The following is a 25154-nucleotide window of genomic DNA, read 5'->3' as shown; positions in this document are numbered from 1 at the left end:
AACACTTATGTGCTTGCCTGGATTTGAAATCCGTTATTTTTGACGACCGATTCAGCTGTGATTTCGGTTCATAATAAATTTGTCAAGTTATTCCAAACAGTATTGTTATTTGTTACTATTCTAGATCAGCGATGCAGAACTATCGATAGTTTGTCTATCGATAGTTGATCTTGAAAACTATTCAGGATATCGATATCTATCTATCGATAGTATCGTTTTGATCAGTACTATCGATACTATCGATAGCACTCCGTAAGCAATACTATTGACACGTGACAATACTATCGTTACTTTCTCTAACACCTTAATTATCGATAGTCTATCGATAGTGGACTATCGAGATACAACACTATTCTAGATCATCATAAAAATAATACTTAACATAGTATCCACTATCCATAGCTTAGGGTTCTTTAAAAAATATATTATTCATGGGATCGCTTGCGCATGCTACCGTAACGACTCGACGGATGGCCTACACAGGTTCCCAAATTGTTTATAAGCCTAGACCCCAGTTGCAGTGTTTTATTTGACTATTAATAAGTAATCGTAATACGTTCTATATTGCATTGAGGAGGTTTATTTGATGATATTTACACGAAGCCACGAAAGTCTTCTTATAAACATAATATTTAATTAACAAGATTTTTAGTGTGTAAATAAAACAAATTATGTTTTTATTGTCGATGTTACAAAAATTATTGTATATTTATCAAAATTATTTCTTATATCACTTAATAAGGAACATTTATTGTACTTAAAAATAATTAAGGTTTCTTTTTGTTCACACAATATTAAAACATATACTCGTGTATCAATTTTATCTATGGTTTTAAAGAAAAGCAATTCGATTTTATCGTATTAGAGGACCCTTCGGTAAACTGGCGCCCACTTTTATACAACTTGAGCAAACTAGGCTTGTATTTTATCCTAACGAGCTAGAATACCTTCAAGATGTTTTTAATAAAGTAAGAATACTTACAGTTGCGTCACAATATATTTACAACAATGTTATGTATATTCGCAGTAACATTGATCATTTTGATAGAATCAGTGATAATCATTGTATGAACACGACAAGCAAGGATAAACTTTCAGCTGAGTTTCTAAAGACCGTAGAGTTTAGACTCTGTAAAGTAAATAAATCTTTCCTAGGATTTAAAACGTATTCTATAGTAAATTCGCTGATATTTTTAAAATTACCGATTTATAATTTCAAATCGATTTTTACAAAAACATGCGTATATAAGGCATATTATTCAACACAAGAGTATTCAGACGCAAATCATTTAGAATGTAATTCGATAAGAGTTACTACTGAGTTTCTTGCCGGTTTATCTCGTTAGAATCTACATTGTGAACAGGTGGTTACGTTTAATACAATTCTATAAAATTACGAATGAAAAGTATTCTTTTACAAACACTTGAGTGCCTACTTGAGTATATTTTGATATTGATTGAAGTCATATCATCATTGCCAAATTGAGTTTAAATATTTGTTACTGATCGTCAATCAAATCAAAAATCCTATATAAATCCACACCTTTCCATCCTCTATATCTTCTGTTGAATTATATGTTTTTCATAAAAAAAAAATCCCTAAAAAACCTGTTCCTAAAAAAAGATTGTATGTTTTATGTTATATATATTGAATACCTCTTTGGTCTCGTGACTACATTTCTCGTTTCTGGTCACATCTTGGTACTACCGCTGAAAATACATGTGATTCATGTTTATAATTCATCTCGTGCTCGGCGGTAAATCGTATGAAAACCTGCATACTTCAGATGAGGTTCTGACACACACTTTAATGTATCCAGTAAACCACATTGGAGCATTGTGGAATAATCTCTGAGCCACCTCTTCTCAAGACGAGAGATGACTCTTATCCCAGCAGTGGGATATTTACTTAGCAACTTTATATATACATATATATATTTTAGAGCGTTTGCCCGATTACCGAGGATCCATAGATTTTTTTTTTTTTTTTCGATTACAAATGAATCAAAGGAGCATTTTTTAATGTATCGCCGATATGTTATTCATTAATATTCGAAGAAATATTTATTGATAATCATTTCAAATGACAATTTGATTTACCCTGAAATTTCATTTACATCACGCAGGAAGACATTTTAAAGATGTATGTGTGTCGTATTCTATAACTCCACTCCACTCTAATATTGACACGAGTTATAATTGAGTTTCATGTTTGGTTAAATTCATAGTTGACACAATATTATACTTTTATAAAGCACATTTTTAGTTTAAGCTGGCGATACAAATGATAGCGCCATATTGAATAAGAATTCTGTGCTGCATATAATATAATATGGTGGACGGTGGGTGGCATATATACATGTCGCAGCCATCTGGTTGAATCTGCTATTTCATTGTATGACTAGCGCGTTCATTGAATGATGACATTTAATTGTATGACTAAAGGACAATTCGTCAAGTTGTTTAATGTAACGTTCAACGTCTTGATTGAACGTCATTTAGCATAGTCGTTGAATGGGATATAGCTGACTTTGTAATGTTTGGTTAGGTGGGGTTAGGTTAAAAAATAAACATGAGCAATAGGAAAAGAATGAACTAAATTACAATCACCTGACTGTTTTACGTCCGCTCTGTTCAAAACTATGTTACAATGCGCTAACTAGTTGGATGTTGAGTGACGCTCGTTAAATCAACGTTCGGCCCTAGTCATTCAAATTAAATGTCGCGCTAGGCATAGAATCAAATAGCAGATTCAACCAGATGACTGCGACATATATATATATTTATTGATGAGGCAAATTTTGTGCGATAATTAAATATATAATCGGTTCTTCCAGTGGCGGATTTAGACTTGGGAGCTCAAAAGAGCTTTGGAGTTCATTCGTGAAAGTGAATTTCTTAATTATTATACGGATTTACATTTTTTTTATATATATTAAAGATGTTCCGACTAGTCGGTAATCCGGCCGCGTTATAGTCGGCGACTACTCGGCAAAGAGCGAATTTTAGATAAATTATCCTTTGTCACTGGTTACACTTGACTTTACATGAATCCAATCGGTAAAAAAAATCCTTGAGCTTTATTTTCATTGTCTTAAAATTGTTCACTTTAATGAACAATAACATTTTATTTTTTCGCAAAAACACCGCTCTGATCCGTGCAAAGCAAAAATCAAGAGGACGATTAGTCGGCCAAAAGTTATAATCGGCACATCCCCAATAAATATATTTCTCATGGGGACAAGCCGAACGATATATCTGAATCTGCCTCTAGGTGAGTCGCATACAGTTTTTCATCTTAATTAAACATGATCTTGAGTGTTGTAATAAAAAAATAATTAAAAACTAAGTAAGCTTATTGGTGGGCTAAATTAATATCTAACTAACTCCTAAATATGGGGTCGAAAACTATTTATTAAATTCTAACTTTGATTTCCATATGGAAATATAATAACTTTAGATTTGATTATACCCCGATGCTTGAAAATTCAACATGGCTCCACAGATTGAACTGTAGATAGCACATCCAAAGCCGAGCGCGTCGTTAGAATTGTATGGAAAACATAGTTAAGAAAACCGTTATCCAATCTGGGTAGAATCCATTATCTTCTTAAGATGATGGACTTTGCCCAGTCGTGGAACATTAACGGGCTGTTTGGCCAAGACGAAGTCACACGGGGAGTGGCGATTTCGTTTGCAGAAATGAAATGACTTAATAATCAATTTATCACGTGCTACCTATTGAATTGCTTGCTTGGTGGGGCTTAGTGCGAGTCCGTCTGGGTAGGTTACTTCTCACATATTCTACCGCGAAACAGCAATAGATATTGTTGTTTCGGTTTAAAGAGTATATATGAGAATAACTACAGGCACAAGGGACATAACATCTTAGTTTCCAAGTATGGCGGAGCATTACAGTTCCAATGTTCACGAGGGATGGGGACCATTTACCACCGAGTGGCCCATTTGAACGTCCACCTACAAATTTAATAATTTAGACGAAAGCGTAGATTGAAATCGCTTTGACAATTGTCGAATGCACTTTGTCTAGCCCCCGCTTCTTGCTGGCCCCAAATGATAATAAATATATTTTTTTGCTGACTGTGTATGAGCTGCGTCAGCTGTGTTATGTTAGCGGTTCTTCAGTGAAGTACGGGTGTTCGAGGCAGTCCAAAGCAGTCAGGCGTTTTGCCGGGTCGAAGACTAGCATACCCTGAAAAATTATATCAAATTTTTAACTAAAGCTAAAATAGTTGATTGCCTGAGACATTTTTTTTTAATTGTCCTCGTTCAAGCCGTAAATTAGAGGTAATACACATGCAGGTATCCTCACGATGTTTTCCTTCACCGCTGATTAGGAAATTAAATATAAACTCAAATTAAACATAAAATTCAGAAGTGCTTGCCTGGGTTGAACCCACAATCATCGGTCAAGATTCACAAGTTGCTACGGCTGGACCAATTCAGATCCAAAGACTTACAAAATAAATGAGAACTTGTTAGCGGTTAGAATGTTAGACATTACCTTAATTAAATCTAGTGCGTGGGGGTGTATCCTTGGCAAGATATCAGCGAGGTCCTGAGCCGGGTATTCCGGGAAACTATCTGCTACTATTGATACGTTCTCTGGCCATTCATGGCGAGGTGGGCGTCCTATCAATCTGCAATTAGAAAGGTCATTTATTTTAATAAAATAAACACACGAAAGAAGTGATAACTTAAACTAATCTAAGTTAAACTATTTAATATTGAATTTCAATTGAGAAAAGCATATAGCTACAAGATATGCTAGAGTGAGAGGAGGAGATTGCCTACCGCTGTCGTACGCGTAAGAGAAAGAGAACCCAGACAGGCTAGAGCCGTAACGCGTTACGTAACGAAGTGATTTACCCCCCCATAAGAAATTCATCACTTCACAAAAAAATAACTTTACAAACACTATTAAATAATTCACTCAAATATTGTCGGCTTCAATGGCACTGACCGGAAGATGCAGTGCAGCTGTTCGGAGTCGCAGGAGCCCTGCAGCAGCGGCGCGCGGGTGTGCAGCTGCGCCAGCACGCAGCCCGACGACCACACGTCCACCGCCGTGTTGTACGACACGCCCAGCAACACCTCGGGCGGACGGTACCACAGTGTCACCACCTGCGGCATCACGTACCATTAGTATGGATTCACATACACAGACATACCATGCTCAGTCTCTACCGTCGAGTCTAGATATACCGTGATATAAAATGAGTAAGTCCCAAATGACCTGAACACTCACCACACTAGTAAGCTTCATCTCCGTGTCATAGGTCTTAGCGAGTCCAAAGTCAGCCAGTTTGACTCGTCCAGTCGAAGTAACCAAGAGGTTGTGAGGTTTCAGATCTCTGTGGACTATTCTGTGGGAGTGCAGGAAATCCACGCCAGATAGTATATCGTAGGACATGCTCTGAAAAATTAAGGGGTTTCTTATTAGTTATAATGACCTCCTGGCAGGCATGTCGCATACATTTTAGGGAGATTAGCCAACACCAACAACATGTACAATTTGTAAATTTCCCACTGTTGGGCTTAGACCTCCTCTTACTTTGAGGAGAAGGTTAGGAGCATATTCCGGGATTTACATATGGCAGAATTTCGTTGAAATCAGACACATGCAGTTTTCCTCACGATGTTTTCCTCGATTAAATTAAGCACATGAAAATTCAGTGGTGCTTGCCTGGGTTTGAACCAGCAATCATCGGTTAAGATGTACGCTTTCTAGCTACTGGGCCATCGCGGCTCTTAGCCAATGTCAGATACAATTCCGCCAACCCGCATTAGAGGAGCATGGTACCAGCTTCAAAGCATCTTATGGAGGAGCTACTTTTATACTATTTACTAAAAGACTCACCCTGATCCTATTCTCCGAAAGTGGTCCAGGTGCTCTTTTGAGGTAAGAGTCTAAGTCCTGTTCAACATGTTCAAATACAAGGAACAGTACGAGCTGGTGATCACGTTCCATTGACTGACCGCCGTGGCATACATCTAGAAGCCTGAAAAGTCAAACATGACCATCAACTTCCTGTACAAGTTGCTAGCTTATCGGCTACGATAGAACTCAACCTGAGCTTTTAGAAATTATTTTTAGGAGTTCTGACGCTCATTAGCAACAAACAACGAGAAAATGTCATATGCTTAGATTAATTTTGTCTAGATAGACTACGAAGCTGAGAGCGCGTCGAAATAACTAGTATCCAACAGTTAGTCACTATGCACACACACAAAGTATTATGACGTTTGGAGAGTGTCAACGTGTAATATTGGCACGCACACAAAGACAATAAAGTAGGATCGTTTACTTTAGTTCTTTTGTAGTACGACACTCTAGAGATATAAATAATCCAAGTTCATGTTCTTGATTATGACGTATACCGTGACGGCAAACAGCATGACGCACTCTACCCCCTCCCTGTTCTTGTTGCACATAAACACTGGCTATATTTGGTGGTACGGTTTTGTGCAAGCCCTTCTGGATAGGTACCATCCATCATATATACTACTGCGAAGCATCAATACTTGGTATTGTTGCATTCAGGTTTGTAGATTGAGTGAGTCAGTGTAAGTACAGGCACAAGGGATATAGCACATCTTAGCTCCCAAGGTGGGTGGCATATTGGCGATGTAAGGATTAGTCAATATTTCTCACAGAGTAATGTCTACGGGCAGTTATGACCTCTTACCATCAGGTGGCCGGTTGGCCTGTCTGACAAATATTGTATTAAAAAAAACTTCATATAAAGGAAAATCTGCCTCAGGTGTATCCATCAAATGTGGAATAAACTTCTCAATATAAGGAGGCATTGAACAAAGGCTATCACTCTTTTTAACAATCATTAACTATTTTTATAAATACCAAAAACCATTAAAGAATTCATCTAATACTACATTACATTTTAGTAGACATACTATTAAAAATTGCTATTTAAATCATTTAATAGCTGACCTGACAATATTAGGATGTCTATAAGCTTCAAGCTGTCTCAATAAGGCTATCTCTCTTAACGTTGACAATGGTATACCATCCTCTGTTAATGCAACTTTAACCTTTTTCATAGCGACTATTTGCCCACCATTGTGGAGGTCCCGGGCTTTGTAAACTGTTCCATAAGCGCCTGAAAAAAGATATATTAATAGTAAAGTGTATCAAATGAAAATATACTTCATTTGAGTAGGCTAACTAATTGAAAAACTATTTCAAAGATTAAATTGAATTTAAAGATACCATAGCTTAAGATTACAGATTGTAACAATAAAAGATGTCAAGAAACTTAATAGGAACACTTTTCGAAAATGAAATCATATGGGTATGTAATTTAAATACAATTCAATTATTGTTTATGTATAAGCAACTCATATACTTATGACTTTAATTCGGGAAATCTATTTTCTGTTTAAGAGAATTTATAGCTTCATTCTTAACATTATTTTGTCTTGTCTCTAAGTCTTAGAATTCCTTAAGGTTCAATTTTAATCACAATTTTTCCTTTAAAACCAAACAACAAGTAGAAATAAATAAATTCAGATTTATTACTGCAAGTATTTAAACCGGGATATTTACCATGTTTTTTATTTTTATTTGGTGGAGCTCGATATTTCAACATTATCTATGAATGTATTGTTCACGAGATCAAGTCAAAATATCGAGCTCCACCAAATAAAAATAAAAAACATGGTAAATTTCCCGTTTAAATACTTGTAGTAATAATAATAACCATGTTAATTTAAAATCTTATATAAAATTCAGATTTGTTCAAATTAGTACCCCTTGCCATTGATTAAAATTTATTGTTAAACATTTGTGTAAAGGATAAAATTGTGTTTTGTATGTCAATGAACAATATGGTTTCATAGGTGTTTTATTTGTCCTCTATTTTAAAGGCTTGAATGTGTTCTGCTAGATTTTTTTTAAATGTACATTATTTGTATTATTAATCCTTGATGATATCCCATTGTTGTAGTACATATGAATATGTTCAAAAAGCTAAAATAAAAGGTCAAATCAAGGGTATATGTAACTATGAAGTACTTCTTATGACTATAATTTAAAGGTTTTGTACCGTTTTTTAAAAGTAAATTATTAATAATTATTACAAATTTAAGTAAAACATTGAACTAAAATTGTTGAACACAATTCTATTCAAATCAAATGTTATCCTGCTCCGAATATTTTGCTTTCAATTATATATATTTTTATTAACATTCATACAGTACAGGACTCTTAAACTGGTAGTGTCAAGATAAATCAAATGTATTTTTAACTACAAATACGATGAACATAAAGTTTTTTTTTATTATATGGCTAGGCTTGAACATTATGCTGTACGTCTAAAAAAAACGAAAGAGATAACAGTATCTAATTATTCTTGTCTCTTTCATTCACGGACCAATTATTTTGACTCCGGTTGAATTGATATTAAATTCAAACCACCATGAACCATATTGATAATAATGTTTTATTAATAAATTAAGTTTCAAAGTTAAAGGTTTTTATAGCACATATATTCTCATATATAAATAATGGTTTAAAAAATGCGCGAGATAGTTAATCGGTTACACCGGCACATGGCGTACAGGTTAGATTATTTAAAGTTGAAAGTTTCTACTACTAACCTGTTCCGATAACATTTAGCTCTTCATATTTCTTAGCCGTCTGGAATAAAGCACTAACATCACTTATTGAAGCCATATTTGGTGGACTTTGTGAGGAACTACTTCCACTTGACGACATTATAAACTTTTTATTTGTTATTATTTTATATTTAAAACGTATTTAAACAACTAAGTTAAATCTTTGATTTCAATCTACAAACACACATAATATGTTTTGACTTGTTATTGAATAAGATAAACAGTGTAATATTACAAAGATAAGTTTGTCACAAATGAACTTTTTGATTATCTTTTAGTTTGTCGTTAGCGGGGCGCGGGGTACACAAAACGTAAAAGTTAAAACACCTGTTGTATAACATAAACAAATGTTGTTTACATCTCGGCGAAAAGAATATAATAGCAATACTGGTAACCGTATTTAGCCGCATTATACCATTCTTTGTAACCAGCGCCATCTTACGGTAAGCTTTTTAAATAATGATATTAGATGTTATAAATAGATGGCATTCATTGAAAATGATTAAAACAATCCCTATTTTAATACTGTACTACTTTTTTTTTTGTTTTTCAGACGAAATTCGAGCATTTGTTATTATGAATTTGGAAATTCATGTATGTATCTATTGTCGGTACTTTCGAATAGATTAATAACATTAATTCTCGTCTTTCTACTCTTCTACTTTAACGTATTAATATAGAATAAAATAAAAATTGTTGAATAGAGATATATTTATTTATTTATTATGTATTTTTTTTGTTATGATATTATCTACAAAATGAAGTTCTTTATATGAACGAAATAAATTGACTAATATTATTATAGAAAGTTCTCTCACTGATTCTGATATAAATATAGTTGTTCATTGTGTCATGAGTTTTCAATAATTAAGTTGTTATATTATTACTAATGTTTTCAATGCGTAAGAATTGGGTTATTAAACATAAATATTACGTCAGTATGTATGAAGTTGAAATATTACTGGAAACACTTGCAAATCAAATTAACTTTCACTTCTGTAGTTAATACTAAATTGTTGTAATATGTACGGACTTCAGTGTTCTAAAATTAAAAGTAAAACAAAATTGCAAAAACAATCCTTGGGCTCGTCCGGGATTTGAACCCGGGACCTCTCGCACCCGAAGCGAGAATCATACCCCTAGACCAACGAGCCACATCTATTGAGGGCGAATTTATACATACAATTTTAAAATGAGTGATGTAATATTAAAAATATAACAAAGCATGAAATATTACTGAAAAGTAATTACAAATTGAACGCAATGATTTTCAATACTATAAAGTTCCTGTAAACAGAACATTGCTGGTTACTTAAATAATATAATATGTATGTTATTTAATGTGTAATCCACAATATTTTACACAAAAGTAACTAATTAATATCAAGTAATAGCTTAATAATTAATTATTAAAATTATTTAAAAATATAATTGACAAATCAGAAATCACTTCTAGGTGTTTTAGAAAGTTGAGCGCGAAAGGAGAAAAAAATTACCGCTACATGACAGTAAATATCCCTATCCCTTTCCGTTCATCCGATTTTTATCTCTTCTCCTTGTCTAACATACGAGTTTTCGGTGAATTGAATTCGCTCGTGTCGTGTCGTCGCTCATCGTACGTTGCATCGGGCAATCACGTCAGTAAAGCCAAACGCCAGCTTTAGTCGACACGCCGTTAGAGTATTCTCTATCTCGCGGTACTCCGCGTGCATGTTCAAAAGTGGAGTCAATTTTACGCAAAAGTGTTACATTTAACTCCTTACTGGTGGTTCAATTTTAAACAATTTTAAACTGAAAGTTAAATATTTAATAATTAATTTGGTGTATTTTAAATGTTTCTCATTTGTGTGTAAACGGAACTGGTGTCTTAGTGTCTGGTGAAAGTTATCGTGTGCTAGCAAGACAGAATATATATAAAGTGCGTTGTATTTTTCATATTCAAAATATTATTGAAACAACAAAACTGCTGTTATATATTTATTTTTAAATGGTAAGTACCTAATTCGTTCGAGTTTTCTTTTTTTACGTTAGAAAGTTATCACTGGAACACATTACACGTCGTATTGGATCATTGATCAAAAATTTCGTTATAATGGCGTGAATAAGCGCGTTTACGAAAAGTTAGAAAAATTAATAAAGTCATTATAAAAGCGTGTTGCTATAACGTTGAGCGCTATGCTTGACTTATTTTAGCCTAATTATTAGCCAACACGATACATCTACAGTCTCTACAGACGACTTCAAGCGGATGTAACTTTAAAGATGTGAAATCACTTCGCTTTGTGAAATAGTTAATTCTTTAATATTTATTCTCTTATTTTACTTGGTGATTGGACTTTTGTACGTCTGAGTAGGTACCACCCGCTCATAATATAGGTATTCAACCACCAAAAGTAATACTTATTAATAACAAGAAGTACAGCAATATTAACTATGGGTGAGTGAGCTAGTGTAATTACAGGCACAAGAGACATATCTCAGAAGCCAAAAAAATAATTAATAATTATGAAAATACTATTTAAATTTTTAAAAATACTGTCACATTATGAATTATTTTATTTGGTTATTAGTATATGTTTATGTTGTGTGTATTTATCTAATTTCCTTTCATGTTCTGTCATTAATATTAATACAATCTGAATGTAAGCATTCGAATATTATAAACCAATAATTATTTTAAAACTTTGTAATGATAATTGCACGTCGTAAGTTGTAATGTGGAGTCAGAAAATACTCTACTAATTTAATTTCTATCGAGAATAATTCAAAGTAATAAAAATAAAGAAATTCAACTCCATCAGTTTATAATATTCTTTAGACAAGTCGGCTCCTAAAACACTTGAATGTTGCTTCATTAAATTCAATGTAAGATTAGCACCGGTTCGGAATGTAGAATCTATCGAGGAGTACCGTGAAAAATCCTCCGTAGTTAGTATTTACTCTTCTCACATGGAAAACACGTTCAACTATGTAAAATAATTATATAGGTACTTAAAACTCATTAATAATGTACGAACAGTCACATAATATATAACTAAGAATATTTTATGTGGACGTTCCACTCCCAATAGTTGAATTGTATTGTACCAAATGATAATAATTTGTAATATCATAATTAATAACATTAATTATTAATTACTTTATATTTTTTAATTATTATATTTAATTGTTGGTGTGTATTGAAATTGAACGTTAATTTTGTTAATTGACTTACATAACATAATCAGCCTGTAAATTTCCCACTGCTGGGCTAAGGCCTCCTCTCCCGTTTGAGGAGAAGTTATGGAGCATATTCCACCACGCTGCTCCAATGCGGGTTGGTGGAATACACATGTGGCAGAATTTCGTTGAAATTAGACACATGCAGGTTTCCTCACAATGTTTTCTTTCACCGCCGAGCACGAGATGAATTATAAACACAAATTAAGCACATGAAAATTCAGTGGTGCCTGCCTGGGTTTGAACCGGAATCATCGGTTAAGATGCACGCGTTCTAACCACTCGGCCATCACGGCTCTCTCTTACAGCATGTTATTTAAATGAATATTTTCGAAGATATTACAGATTTAAAACGCAGGGATTTAGCGGTTTGTATTTAAAAACTGTGATCGTTTTAAGACATTCTGTAGTATATTTAGTGGCAGCATTGCAACATATATATAAATTTACTTCGCTGTAGTTGTATTCGTATAACGTGATAGACAAATGCGCGTTGCCTTGACTTGGATACAAATAAATAAAATTGAAAGTATCTGATTGTAATTGTATTTTAGTTTTAAATACCAATTGGCGAGATACCCATAACCAAAATTTAATTATATTTGTCCGGGGAAATAAAGACATTTAAAAAAAACAAAAGTGTCAATTAGATTTTATTATTAGTAGGTAAGGATTCTAAGGTTTTTTTTTAACACTTACTTGGTGGTAGGGATTTGTTCCACCACTAGACGTTATGTTATCGTTATGCCAGTGGTATTACAGAAAATAGGTTTAGAAGTAGGGGTTGGCATAATTAAAACTTCATCTATATGGTATTCTTAAGTGTGTCGAGTGGAATAAACAGTACTGCTCTCGGGTCATAAAACATTAGTTCCCGAAATTGCTGACGTATTGACGCTTAAACGGTTTTTTAATATTCCTTACAGCGTTAAAGTGTATAGGCGTTGTGACCGCTTACCATAAGGCGGTATTTGTTATTCGACAATAGTTTATTCCACTCGTGGGAGAAGTAAATACATATAAACAACTTAGACATTGAATTGACGAATTCATCATTGATTCACGTAAAATTTGGTGTTTTTAATGTTGGCGGAGTTGCTATCGGAATTACTGAAGTAATATTGTTAATGTATTGGAAGTAGAGTGGATATACTTCAGTAGTTAAGTGGAGTACTGTTGTATTATTGACGATTGATTCGCCTCGGCCACGCGCGGGTGCAATAAAGAGAGGACAGTTTGATTTTTTTACAGTTATCCGACATCCTATTGTGGGAATTTTTCGATAGAAAAACCCTATAACTCTATCAGCCAGAACTGGGTTTTGAACCAAGGACCTCGGGATCTGCGGTCATATATTTTGAGCTCAGATGATGGCCCTCATTTAACATTATATATTACCCTTTGTAGGTCCAGTAGTTTCAACATCCCGAGTCCAGGACCTTATACCCTATTCCAACCATAACAGGAAAAAAGTCAAATAAACATTTGACAGCAAATTGACGCAATATCATTGGCTGAGCTTTATTAATCTATGATATTCACTACGAATTTGCGAACAAATAGCGTTTTCAACGTCTACGAAACTGTTATCGGAATTTTGGAAGTAAAACTAAAGTGGAAATAAGTAGTTAAGTGTAATAGTGTTGTATTATAAATAAAGACATATTAATCATAAACTTTTAGTAGTGCGCAGTATAGCTGAATTATTAAGAAATCGCACGAAATACGTAAAGTGAAGAGTCGAGATGGCCCAGTGGTTAGAACGCGTGCATCTTAACCGATGATTTCGGGTTCAAACCCAGGCAGGCACCACTGTATTTACATGTGCTTAATTTGTGTTTATAATTCATCTCGTGCTCGGCGGTGAAGGAAAACATCGTGAGGAAACCTGCATGTGTCTAATTTCAACGAAATTCTGCCACATGTGTATTCCACCAACCCGCATTGGAGCAGCGTGGTGGAATATGCTCCATACCTTCTCCTCAACGGGAGAGGAGGCCTTAGCCCAGCAGTGGGAAATTTACAGGCTGATTATGTACGTAAATCTCAGGTTTGTTTATCTTTTTTCCTACTTCGATTGGAATAAGGTATTCAGCTTTATACGCTAATAACTGGACACAAGAGGCTTTAAATTGACTATTGCCAAAGAATACCGTTTGCGAATAATGTTTAAAATCGTAAATACAAACGCTTAAGGTGTTGAATTGAGATTTCGTTGGTTGCATGCCAAGTTTCTCGCGTTACATTGAAACGTGTTATTGAATGGAATCGAAGTGGGTTCATGTTTTGTGTGTATGTGTAGATTATGATACCACCGAATGAGTGCGAAATATTTATATATTTAGTTTTATTACAAATGAATTAAAACAACTGAATTATCTCGGCGTGCGTGGTAGATGTGCTTGACTAGTATGCGTGTCCTGTTGTGTTTGTATGTGTGCGGCCGACAGATGGTCATTTTTTTTTGGACGTGTTTTCTATTTAGATAGCTTTGACAGTCTATCTCTCCCCCGAGATTCGCCCGGTCGCGTTGCCGATAGCACTTACAAACTTCGTTTTTAACTAGTTCGGTGATTTGATAGTTTCAGTTTTTTTTTTTTATGACATCGGTAGGCGGACTATCAACTAGGTCACCTGATAGTAAGTGGTCACTACCCATATGAATGTCATGGTCAATGCCCATAGAAAAAGGCGCTGTAAGAAATATTAACCATTCTTTACATCACCAATGCGCCACCAACCTTGGGAACTAAGATGTCCCTTGTGCCTGTAGTTACACTGGCTCACTCACCCTTCAAACCGGAACACAACAATACTGAATACTGCTGTTTGGCGGTAGAATATCTATATCAGTTCAAATTCTTAAAATTGGTGTAATTATTGATTTGACTTTGCCACCGTATCATAGCCCGTGTCATCATATTGGACAGATGATGCCAAAAAACAGTTTGTTTAATATGGCTCTCTGGCTCATGGTCACTTGATGGTAAATTGGGGGCAGCGCTCGTAGTTATTTGCATTTTAATATATATATTCACCATCCCTTCTCTAATGCGCCACCAGTCTTGTGAACCGAGATGTTTTATATCTTTAGTGTTGCCCCAGGGCGACAGAAAGGCCCTGTCACCAAGTAACAGTATTTATTTTTTTCCATATACGCGTCATTTATTCGTGACGTAAATTGTTAGTCATGTCTAATTTATCATATCAGGTATGAGGCAGCTGACATGATCGCTGAGAGGGCACTAGAGAAAAACTTAACAGTAATGTTACGTGTTTTCTGAGTCACGGGAGAGTGACCCTTCGAACATCCTAGACTACTTTCACTTCTTTAGAGATATATCCAGAAACTTTTCATTGGTTTTAAACCCGACGTTCAACCCAAGACCTCGAGTTTAGAAGTTCTATAAGCTAACTTAAACGGTATAATACGTATTATTCATTTGAAGCGTGAGATCTCACAAAAGAGATTTATATGTGTAAACATACTATTGTTATGTTATTTAAAGAAATCAAGATATTATGTTATGTATGTTTGTACGGAAAAATATTAATGATTTTATGAGAATATGTGATACTCATAGCATTGGTACAAGGAACAAACACAAACTTGTTGTTCCTGTTACTCGACTGAATAGAGCCAGAAACTCTTTTGTGGGACAATGTATACGGTTCTACAACAGGATCCCAGAAAGCGTTCAAAATGCTTCTGTTGCCAAATTAAAAAAAAAAAATGTTAAGGAATGCTTGTGTGCGAAACGTTGTACAATTAGTGAGTTTATGATTGATAGCACACCTTGGGAATTAAACGATCGCCTTCTGGCTATTTCTATTCATATTCAATATATGTACTGTAAAAAAATGACCCACTGAGTTTCTTTCGCCGGTTCTTCTCGGGTCAGGGTGTTTCCTTTTCCGAACCGGTAGTGTTTAAAATGACTATCAATAAATAAGTGTAATGCTTCCATATTGAATAAAGAAATTTGAGTTTCTTCAATCCAGACTAACGTTTCAAATGGTTTACCTGGTGGTAGGGCTTTGTGCAAGCCCGTCTGGGTAGGTACCACCCACTCATCAGATATTCTACCGCCAAACAGCAGTACTCAGTATTGTTGTGTTCCGGTTTGAAGGGTGAGTGAGCCAGTGTAACCACAGGCACAAGGGACGTAACATCTTAGTTCCCAAGATTGGTGGCGCATTGGTGATATAAGGAATGGTTAATATTTCTTACAACGCCATTGTCTATGGGCGCTGATGACCACTTACCATCAGGTGGCCCATTTGCTCGTCCGCTTACTGATATCATAAAAAAAAAGAGATATATATGGCTATAGCCTATTATAATTCAGATAAACAAAGCTTAAATATACATCTTCATCTCCACTTAACCACTCATATCTATATTAATTCTAAAGTTCAAAAATCTAATATTTCACGATTCCATAATGAGTATGATCTATTATTCAATGATATCGCGTCAATTGAATTTCAAATTAATTTATTTCTCTTCACGCGTGTGATTGGGATGTGCTATAGAAGTGTCTCTCGTAGTTGATTGGACCGCAACCCACCAAACCATAATAAAACTAATTTGGGACTCATCTCCAGGTTCTAAGGAAGAGAAGGCATAACTATGAGAATGTGAATTAGAGATGAAACGGATAGCAGTTTGGCCGGATACCGGATACCGGATATTCGGCCGACCATGTGGCCGGATAGCCGGGTATCCGGCCGCCGGATATCCGGCGAAACGTCGCCGATCGCCAATGGGACCCTTATTCTTTGTGGGCAGCTAATGCCAAACAATATCCAAATTTAACAAAGTTTGCCAAAGTTTTCTGCACCTTGCAGGAAGGTGTAAAGCGAAAGACTTTTTTCTGAAGCTGGCCTTATTTATGAAGAGAAACGCAACCACCTGCTACCTCTCAATGCAGAGAAATTAGTATTTATTGACCTTAATTTGCCCTTAGCGGGGTATGAGTACTAGTTCATTCATTTTCTTTGTATTACATAAGTTTACTATTGTGTGATTAAAAATTTACAACTAAAACTATATATTTAAGTTAAGTGATACTAAGACTAACTAAAGAATTACTCAAAAATATGTTTCTTTTATCCAGTTTTTTTTTATTCGGCCGGATGTCTATCCGGATAGTATTATGGCGGCCGGATAGGCCGGATACCGGATAGTTACCGGATATCCGTTTCATCTCTAATATGAATGATGTATTTGTTTCCTAATTTTAACTTTATCTTCAATTTTTAGTTAATTTTGATCGTAAATTATTTCGATATTAATTTTTAATATTATTAGATTGAAGCTATAAGCATAGGTATGAGATAATGATCGGAAGGACTTTGATAGCGTCATCAAAAAATCAAGACTGCACCTTCGACGACTCAGCAATGGGTTCACCACACTCAGGGAAATTGTCATTCATACGATTTTTTTTATAAATTGTATTTTCTTAAAAAGCAAAAACTATTTAACCAAGTACCTTATAGGGATTTATTATATTTATAATATAATGTTATAAATTTGTAACGCAGGGAGGGCTACTAACCTACATTCCTAAGGTACGCGCCCAGTAACCGGTTCCGTAGCGTGTTGTGGCTTGCAACTTTAGTTTATATTTGTATAGCAGTCAATAGTCTACTCCTTTTTAGATAACTTTAGCTAGAATAAGAATTTATATAAAAAAAAATTTTTTCCTTTGCTTATTAATTTTTTTTTTAATTAAAATTGACAATGAAAAAAGAATACTTTTTTTACAGCGAGTACCTATATTTATTTTAATATTTATCGTTTTATAATAATTAATTATTAAATATTAATTTCCGTTTTTATAATAAAATTTCGCAAACATTTTTAACTTTGCGGTTTTATAAATTCAAATCATTTGTAAAAAATACATTGGTAAAGAAGGCATATTATTCGATACAAGATTATATTGATGATAAAAAAGCGTGGAGCTAATACTTGTTGACTTCCAGGCAGGATATATAACATACATAATATATAATTGTATTTAACTAATATGACTTTGTATTTTTAAATGTTGAAAGAGAGTAACTACAGAGTTTCTTGTCGGTTCTTCTCGGTAGAACCTGCATCTCGGTAGAACCGGTGGTGGCTTCACATAATATAGTTTGTTAAATGACGATTCAAAAGTGCTTGTAAAAGCCTACTTGAATAAAGTACATTTTGATTGATTAAGCATTTTTTGTCATTGATGAGTCATACAACCGTTTCACACTCTGGGTATGAAATGATCGCCCTGAAGCTAAAAAAAAAGTATTTTGATATTGTAATTAAACCTACAATTGTTAAATGAGATTAAAATAAAATGCTAAGATTATTTCGCTGGTTCTTCGCAGGTGCGATGTGTTTATTTCGGTTAATATTAAGTCGGTTATAGATTTTAGCCAATCAAACAAGGTAAACTTTAGGTTTGAATTGGATAGATATTTTATTGGTAACAAGGGCTTATTTTTATGATCAGTAGATTCCCATGCTGTAACATTGCGTGATGTTTTCTTCATGCACTGAAAACGAGATGAACCCACAATCTTCGGTTAAGATTCCAGAGTAACCATTGAGCCATATCGTTTCGATTGTGACAGTTTCATAAATCAAAATATACTTAACTCGGGTAGGCGCTTACAAGCACTTTTAAATCTTCATTGTACAAGGTTACTTTAATATGAAGTTAACACCGGTTCGGAATGTTGATTCTAGCTAGAAGAACCACAAAGGAACACAGTAGTTATTCTTTTTCAATAAAAAATATGTAATAATCATATGTAATTATATTTATGTGTACCGTATGACGTTCAAAGAACACTAACTCCGAGCTTTTCTATCATATTGTATATGATCTTGTATATCCTAATAAGACTCATTTGTTTTTAAATTATTAATACCCTGTTCTTATATTTAACGAATCGTAAACGTAATATCAGTGAGCGTTCGTTTTCGAGTTACGAGTAACAAGCCGGTCATGTCATCTCTAAAAGTCTCGAGCCACAAGAAACAACGACTGCATAACATACGAAACGTTTTTCTTGAGGATTTACTTGTTGGTAGAGCTGTTTTAAAGCCTAGCTATCCTACGACGAGCAGTAAACCATTGTTAGCATATTTCTGTTTCGATTTGAAGACCGAGTTAGTGTAAATACAGGCACAAGGGACAACATATAAGTTCATTTTTTACATTACATTAACAGCCTGTAAATTTCCTAAGGACTAAGGCCTCGTCTCCCTTTGAGGACAAGGTTTGGAGCATATTCCACCACGCTGCTCCAATGCGGGTTGGTGGAATACACATGTGGCAGAATTTCGCACGCATGAAAGCACATGAAAATTCAGTGGTGCTTGCCTGGGTTTGAACCCGCAATCATCGGTTAAGATGCACGTGTTCTAACCACTGAGCCATCTCGGCTCCATTTAAGTTCCAATATAATAATTATAAATATAAATTATAAAGTCGTCGACGTTGTTTTCTCGTCGTTTCCCGACACTTTTCCTCCGTCTGGCGTTTCGTCTTCACGGTTGGTTTATCGGACTTGTCATCGACTACAGCAGATTCATTTCGTTCCGAGCGTTTCTCGGATACGACTGTCTTTTTCCCGGAAGCTTTTGATTTTGGAACTTTCTTTAGGGTCAACGTTAGCAGAGAAGATGGCTTTACTGAAACACTCCATTCCCAGTCGTTTTCATCATCAGTATTCTCTTCAGACATTTGAAAGACGATAACAAGTAACCTTTTAAAGGTGTACACTTGCCAACTACTTGCAATAGAGTATATATTAAATAAATAAAACCATACAGAGTCGAATTAAATTGAACGGGACACGAACGACTTTGTTCTCTTTAAAAATAGATTTCTTACGAGCTTATCAATGGACGTTTTGCACCGAATATTATTCCTATTATATTATCATAGTCGATAATTCGTCAGCAATTGAAACGTTTCACGTTAAATCACAGTAATTGTATATAACAACAATACGACGATTCGAGAGTATCTTTAAAACTGTCGTCACAAGCTTGTACAATAACAAGTCGCTCCTGTATCCGAACGTAGTAGTAGAGAAACTTCACACGTCTGGCGCCGGTAAAAAATCGTCGGAACTGAACGCTGAAAAAAATTATGCGTCATTTTTTTGCGTGCGCTACTAGTCCTCGTTAAGCGACTAACGTGTCTATTAAATACGTTCAATTAGTTATCGAAATTGTTTCGTAAAGAGCATGACGTACGTGTGTATACAGTACGTAGTACGAAGCACACTGGCGGCGAGACCTCGAGAGGACTGTATCAGTGACGTCATCTTAATGTAAGAGGCGAGCCCATGGGTAAATTAACGCCTTATCGAATAAATAAATAAATTAATTAGAAACTTATATTTAATTAATTATAACTATTTGTTCTAAGATTCATTTATCTCCATATAGTATAAAAGTCGCTTCCCGTCTGTACGCTCAGATATTTTAAACTACGCAACGGATTTTAATGTGGTTTTCGTCAATGAACAGAGTGAGTTAAAGTTTATATGTATAATAGATTTATTTATTTGGATCCAAAATATAAAAAAAATAATAGTTAAATAAAAATAACAAAAATATTAAGCTAAATTAACATTTGCACTATAAAATAAATCACATGTTTTTATGAATGATGACAGCCTGTCACAACCAATGTCCAGTGTTGCTGTATTTTTTACACAATTATTTTATAATAATAAATTTTAAGGAAGGTTGATTTGCTAGGTTGTCGTCTAGGAACATTAATATTAAATCTAATCAAAAGTGTACCGTCATAATATTTTTCATGAAAAACTTTATAAAGCAATTTCATATATGAGATCACTGAATCGCCAGTGGCTTCATTTTAAAACATGCATGTGTCAGATTAAGTAAGAAATAAATAAATAATTAGACGATTACAAACAAGGCTTACACTGTGTATTGTATGTTTTAATCAATTCTGTAATAACAATAATTTCATTTAAGTTATTTTTGAATTGTCTTGATAACATTGATATTAAATAAGAGGGTACTTTGACTTTTCTGTTCATTATTGTGAGTCACGTGATTTGTAGAGAGGCTTATATAAGTGATGGAAGCTCGGTACAGACGACTTTTACTTTTCACTTTGATCCTGGACCAGCAAGTTGCTGCTAACATTTAAGGTACGATATAATTTTGTGATATAGTGTAATTGTTATTGCTTGTTAAATTATTGATGAATATGTGAATTGTGTTTTTCCAATTATCAATATACAAAGTTAGTATTATTTATACAAAATTAGTATAATTGTATTTAACTAACATGATTGTATTTTTGAATATTGAAAAAGAGTAACTACCGAGTTTCTTGCCGGTTCTTCTCGGTAGAATCTACATTCCGAACCGGTGGTAGCTTTACTTTAAATAGTTTGTTAAACGACGATTCAAAAGTGTTTGTAAAAGCCTACTAGAATAAAGTATATTTTGATTTTGATAATGACTAAATAAATATTTGTGTTTCATATATAATCTTATTGTCTTATATCCTTAAAATATAATAAAATAATAAAGAAATATAAATTATTCTTAAAATATCCTGACATAATCTAACACATGCGTATTTTAGTAGAGAAAAGCCAAGAATTTCGACATCCGTAGTCTTTTCCTGTTTGATATTCAATTTAAAAGTATGTACACCATTATTGTATCCGTGTCAATCCGGGACGGATAGCTAGTATATATGTTAAAAATTAATAACGGAAAACCTACTGAAGTTGTGCTTATGTTATGCCGGGGCGATCCGCCAGTTGAAACGCAAATCTGTGCAATGCTGATACTAAATATACTACAGAATGTCTTACAACGTTCACATTTTTTTGTCATTAGACAATACAAACCGCTATGTCCCTGCATTTTAAATCTGTAATATCTTCGAAAATATTCATTTAAATTACATGCTGTAAAGCGTCGTATTGATCTATATTCAATTCACAATGTATTTAAGGTACTTTATTGAATAAGGATTAATGTTGTATTGCTTGAAATCGCTTCGAAAATAAACCATTGTTTCTCGTAAAAGTAAAGGATAAAAAATGGTCATTGTGGGGTATCCCTAAGAGATAGACATATACCATTGAAGACCCTTTTAAGGTGTACAATACTGTAGTACATTATTTTTATCTATCTCGTAGGGTTCATCCAGCGTTGGGAATGTAAGCGCATCAAAATCCGTTGTTTAATTTTAAAGATCAAAGCATACGAAGGGTTACATACAGACAGCGGTAAGCGACTTTGTTTTATACTATGTAATGATTACCAAACGTTTCTATATAGAGATAACAATATAGATAGAGAATCACTTTAGAGAAAACAAAATTGGTAAGCACACTAATAATAAAAATAATTTTAGTAGCTATGAAATCGTGACAGACAGACAGAGTTCCTTTCGCATTTATAATATTGATAAGCCCTACGTCCAAGTAGAAGTTAATCGTTTTGGGAGTTTTCTTGGGTAAAATCTCAAGCGATTGGGAATTTTTAATGGCAAAGGCCAGGTGGAGGTCAGGGAAACTACGTTACGTATACTACGGACGCGGAGATAAATCAGCGTCGTGTAGATCTTGTACTTTGTGACATTACCGAGTCGAGATTATGCGGCAGACCGCAGAGGACTGACACGTCCTTGGAAATATTATCATATCTTAGCCAATTGGATAGTTTGATATAATTATTTAACTGAAACTAATACTACTGTATTATTTATAATCTATATCTATCTATACTATATAAATTTGTAGAGTCTGTCTGTACACGCAATTTCGTCATAAATATTCGTTATATGACAAATTGACATCAGTTTTACCATTTTTGAAATTTTCGTCTGTTTGTCTGTCCCGCTATAACTCAAGAACGGTTGCACCGATCTTTATAAAATTTGGTATACAGTAAGAACACATAATTACCTGATAGGTTATGTATCTATTTATATACAACTATTATCAATCTGTACAGTCTGTCTGTTGTCTTTTTTTGTCGAATTTCGTCATAAATATTCATTATATGACTCTTCGTTCTATGATCTTATATGTTCAAAAAATATATTCAATATAAAAAAGTATGGTATAGTAACAATAATTATTATAATAACAAACTAATTTTAAATACATTTTAAAACGTCCAGCGAAGCGGAGTAACAGATAGTCTATGTATATGAAAGGTACCACTCACTGATTAATCACGAAACCTCAGAAACTATACCACCTACAACCACCACCACATTTGAAATTTTACAAAACTCCACCCCTAAAGGGTAAATCGGGGATTGGAAGTTTGTGTTTTATATATATACAAATTTCGCGCGAATAAAGCCGCCGGTTCAGCTAGCGTTCTTTTAAAATTCACACAAGGAAAATCACTGCTTGTAATTAATTCTGTGGCGTTAAGCGAATATATATTTTTAGATATCGGAGGAACGAAAGTTTAATATAATAATGAGTTGCTTATTGTAAGGTTGAACCTGTGGTCACGGGTAGAAACCAACGGGACTATCAATCGCAAGGTCACGTGTTATATATGTAATTTAAGTTAATTACCAATTATACCGAGAGTGCCTTTGATACCTATACCCGATTAGTCATGATTTATACATTGCGGAACCCAGAGAGGGAACTCAAATTGACACTCACTAAATGAAAAAAAAAAAAGGTAATTCAATAGTCGAGATAACCCAGTGGTTAGAACGCGTGCATCCTAACCGATGATTTCGGGTTCAAACCCAGGCAAGCACCACTGAATTATCACGTGCTTAATTTGTGTTTATAATTCATCTCGTGCTCGGCGGTGAAGGAAAACATCGTGAGGAAACCTGCATGTGTCTAATTTCAACGAAATTCTGCCACATGCGTATCCGCCAACCTGTATTAGAGCAGCGTGGTGGAATATGCTCAAACCTTCTCAAATGTTTTATGCTGTGTAAATAAATATAGAACTTAATCTATATAGGTACTATATTTATATTGTAAGGCTTGAGCATTCAACGAGGACACAATCAAAGTGTAATAATATATTAAAATTAATGATCTTATAATAAATATATATATACATATATGAACTCTATATAAAACTTTTTAATAGACGCTATGTTTGTTTATAGAAAGAAATATGATTTATAGTATAGTTATTTCTATTGGTGATCCCATTTTTCATTATAATATATTAATCAGAAGTCGACAGTTTTGTTAGGTTAGTTACAAACGAACGGATGTTAAATTGTTACGTAATTTGAAAGTGAACTCACTTAATGGCATTACTCATTCAACTTAGCAACGAAATACAGTTTTCCTCTTTGTATTTATGAGAGAATATTTTGGAGATGTTTAGTAGAGGGGCAGGTAAGGTGCCCTGTGTTCTTTTGAGTCATGTTGCCTATGGAAAATTAAACGATGTTTGCTTTAGTAGTTAAACGTGAAGCGTAAAAAAACAACTAACTTTCACTTTATGATTTACTTTAGATTCAAGTCGGCTCTCATAAATTGTCATTTTAAAAGATTCTATTAAGTCGAGTCCATTGTTGAGAAGGTGTTGCGGTCATATAGCTCAATTTGAGCTCATAGTAAGCTTGGTTTAATAAATATTGTGCAATTCTTATGCAAAAGCAATTAAAATTAGTGCTAGAGTGGTCGAAGATTTTTATAAATGTCCGCTAGTTTTTCTATAGTAAAAAAAATGTATATCGTACCTATATATTTTCTAGGAAAAATATATATTAAACATCAAGAGTGTCAGGTAATATTTGTGCGTCATAAAAAGCATTAAAACAATTATTAAAATGAAATCAAAAGTATGTTCAGTTGAAGCGATAACGAATTTCTAAGTTCACTTCAATCATTGCAATGATCGTAAATTTAAAGCTAAAGTTTCGGATTCTACCGAGTAGAACGGGCAAGAAAATCTTATCGTTATCTCTTTTAAAATTAATAAATATATGTAGATATTTTAATAAGATTAGAGTCGAAGTCGTAAATTGTACAATTAAAATATGTTTTGCGATAAGATCCCGTTAACAGTTCAATGACCTGTCGCTTTCGACTTTGCAAAGTTTTTTTATGAGTGTTCTATGTGTGTTATCATCGGTCTAGATGCCATAAATAGCCAAGGTCCTGGGTTTTAAACGGATCGAGCTGAGAGTCGTTGGGTTTTTCTGACAAGAATTTTTCGAAAATTTACTACAGTATTAATACCGTCTTAAAAACAGTTTAATTGAGACCTT

The 25154-nt window shown here is 34.1% G+C and overlaps 2 protein-coding genes and 1 non-coding gene across 3 annotated transcripts in view; 1 reads left to right on the top strand and 2 right to left on the bottom strand.

The window, feature by feature from the left end:
* Positions 1-4102: 4102 nt before the first annotated feature.
* On the bottom strand, positions 4103-8990 carry LOC113391839 (cyclin-dependent kinase 6). The gene is made up of 7 exons (XM_026627939.2): positions 8641-8990; positions 6974-7142; positions 5882-6023; positions 5270-5437; positions 4985-5145; positions 4526-4661; positions 4103-4213 (listed from the first exon to the last, which is right to left on the bottom strand). The coding sequence occupies exons 1-7, from the start codon at positions 8756-8758 to the stop codon at positions 4127-4129; spliced, it is 981 nt and encodes a 326-aa protein (XP_026483724.1). The 5' UTR covers positions 8759-8990; the 3' UTR covers positions 4103-4126.
* Positions 8991-9740: 750 nt separating this feature from the next.
* On the bottom strand, positions 9741-9812 carry Trnap-cgg (transfer RNA proline (anticodon CGG)). Its single transcript has one exon. It is a non-coding gene; the product is annotated as a tRNA-Pro (tRNA).
* Positions 9813-10366: 554 nt separating this feature from the next.
* LOC113391820 (uncharacterized) overlaps positions 10367-25154 on the top strand; it is a 74931-nt gene continuing 60143 nt past the window's right edge. The window contains exon 1 of the mRNA XM_064219495.1: positions 10367-10648. The gene's annotated coding sequence lies outside the window, so the exon portion shown is untranslated. The remainder of the gene's footprint in view (positions 10649-25154) is intronic.

This window comes from Vanessa tameamea, chromosome 28 (assembly GCF_037043105.1).
Source record: "Vanessa tameamea isolate UH-Manoa-2023 chromosome 28, ilVanTame1 primary haplotype, whole genome shotgun sequence".
Taxonomy (NCBI): Eukaryota; Metazoa; Arthropoda; class Insecta; order Lepidoptera; family Nymphalidae; genus Vanessa; species Vanessa tameamea.
This window is presented reverse-complemented; position numbering and strand designations above follow the sequence as displayed.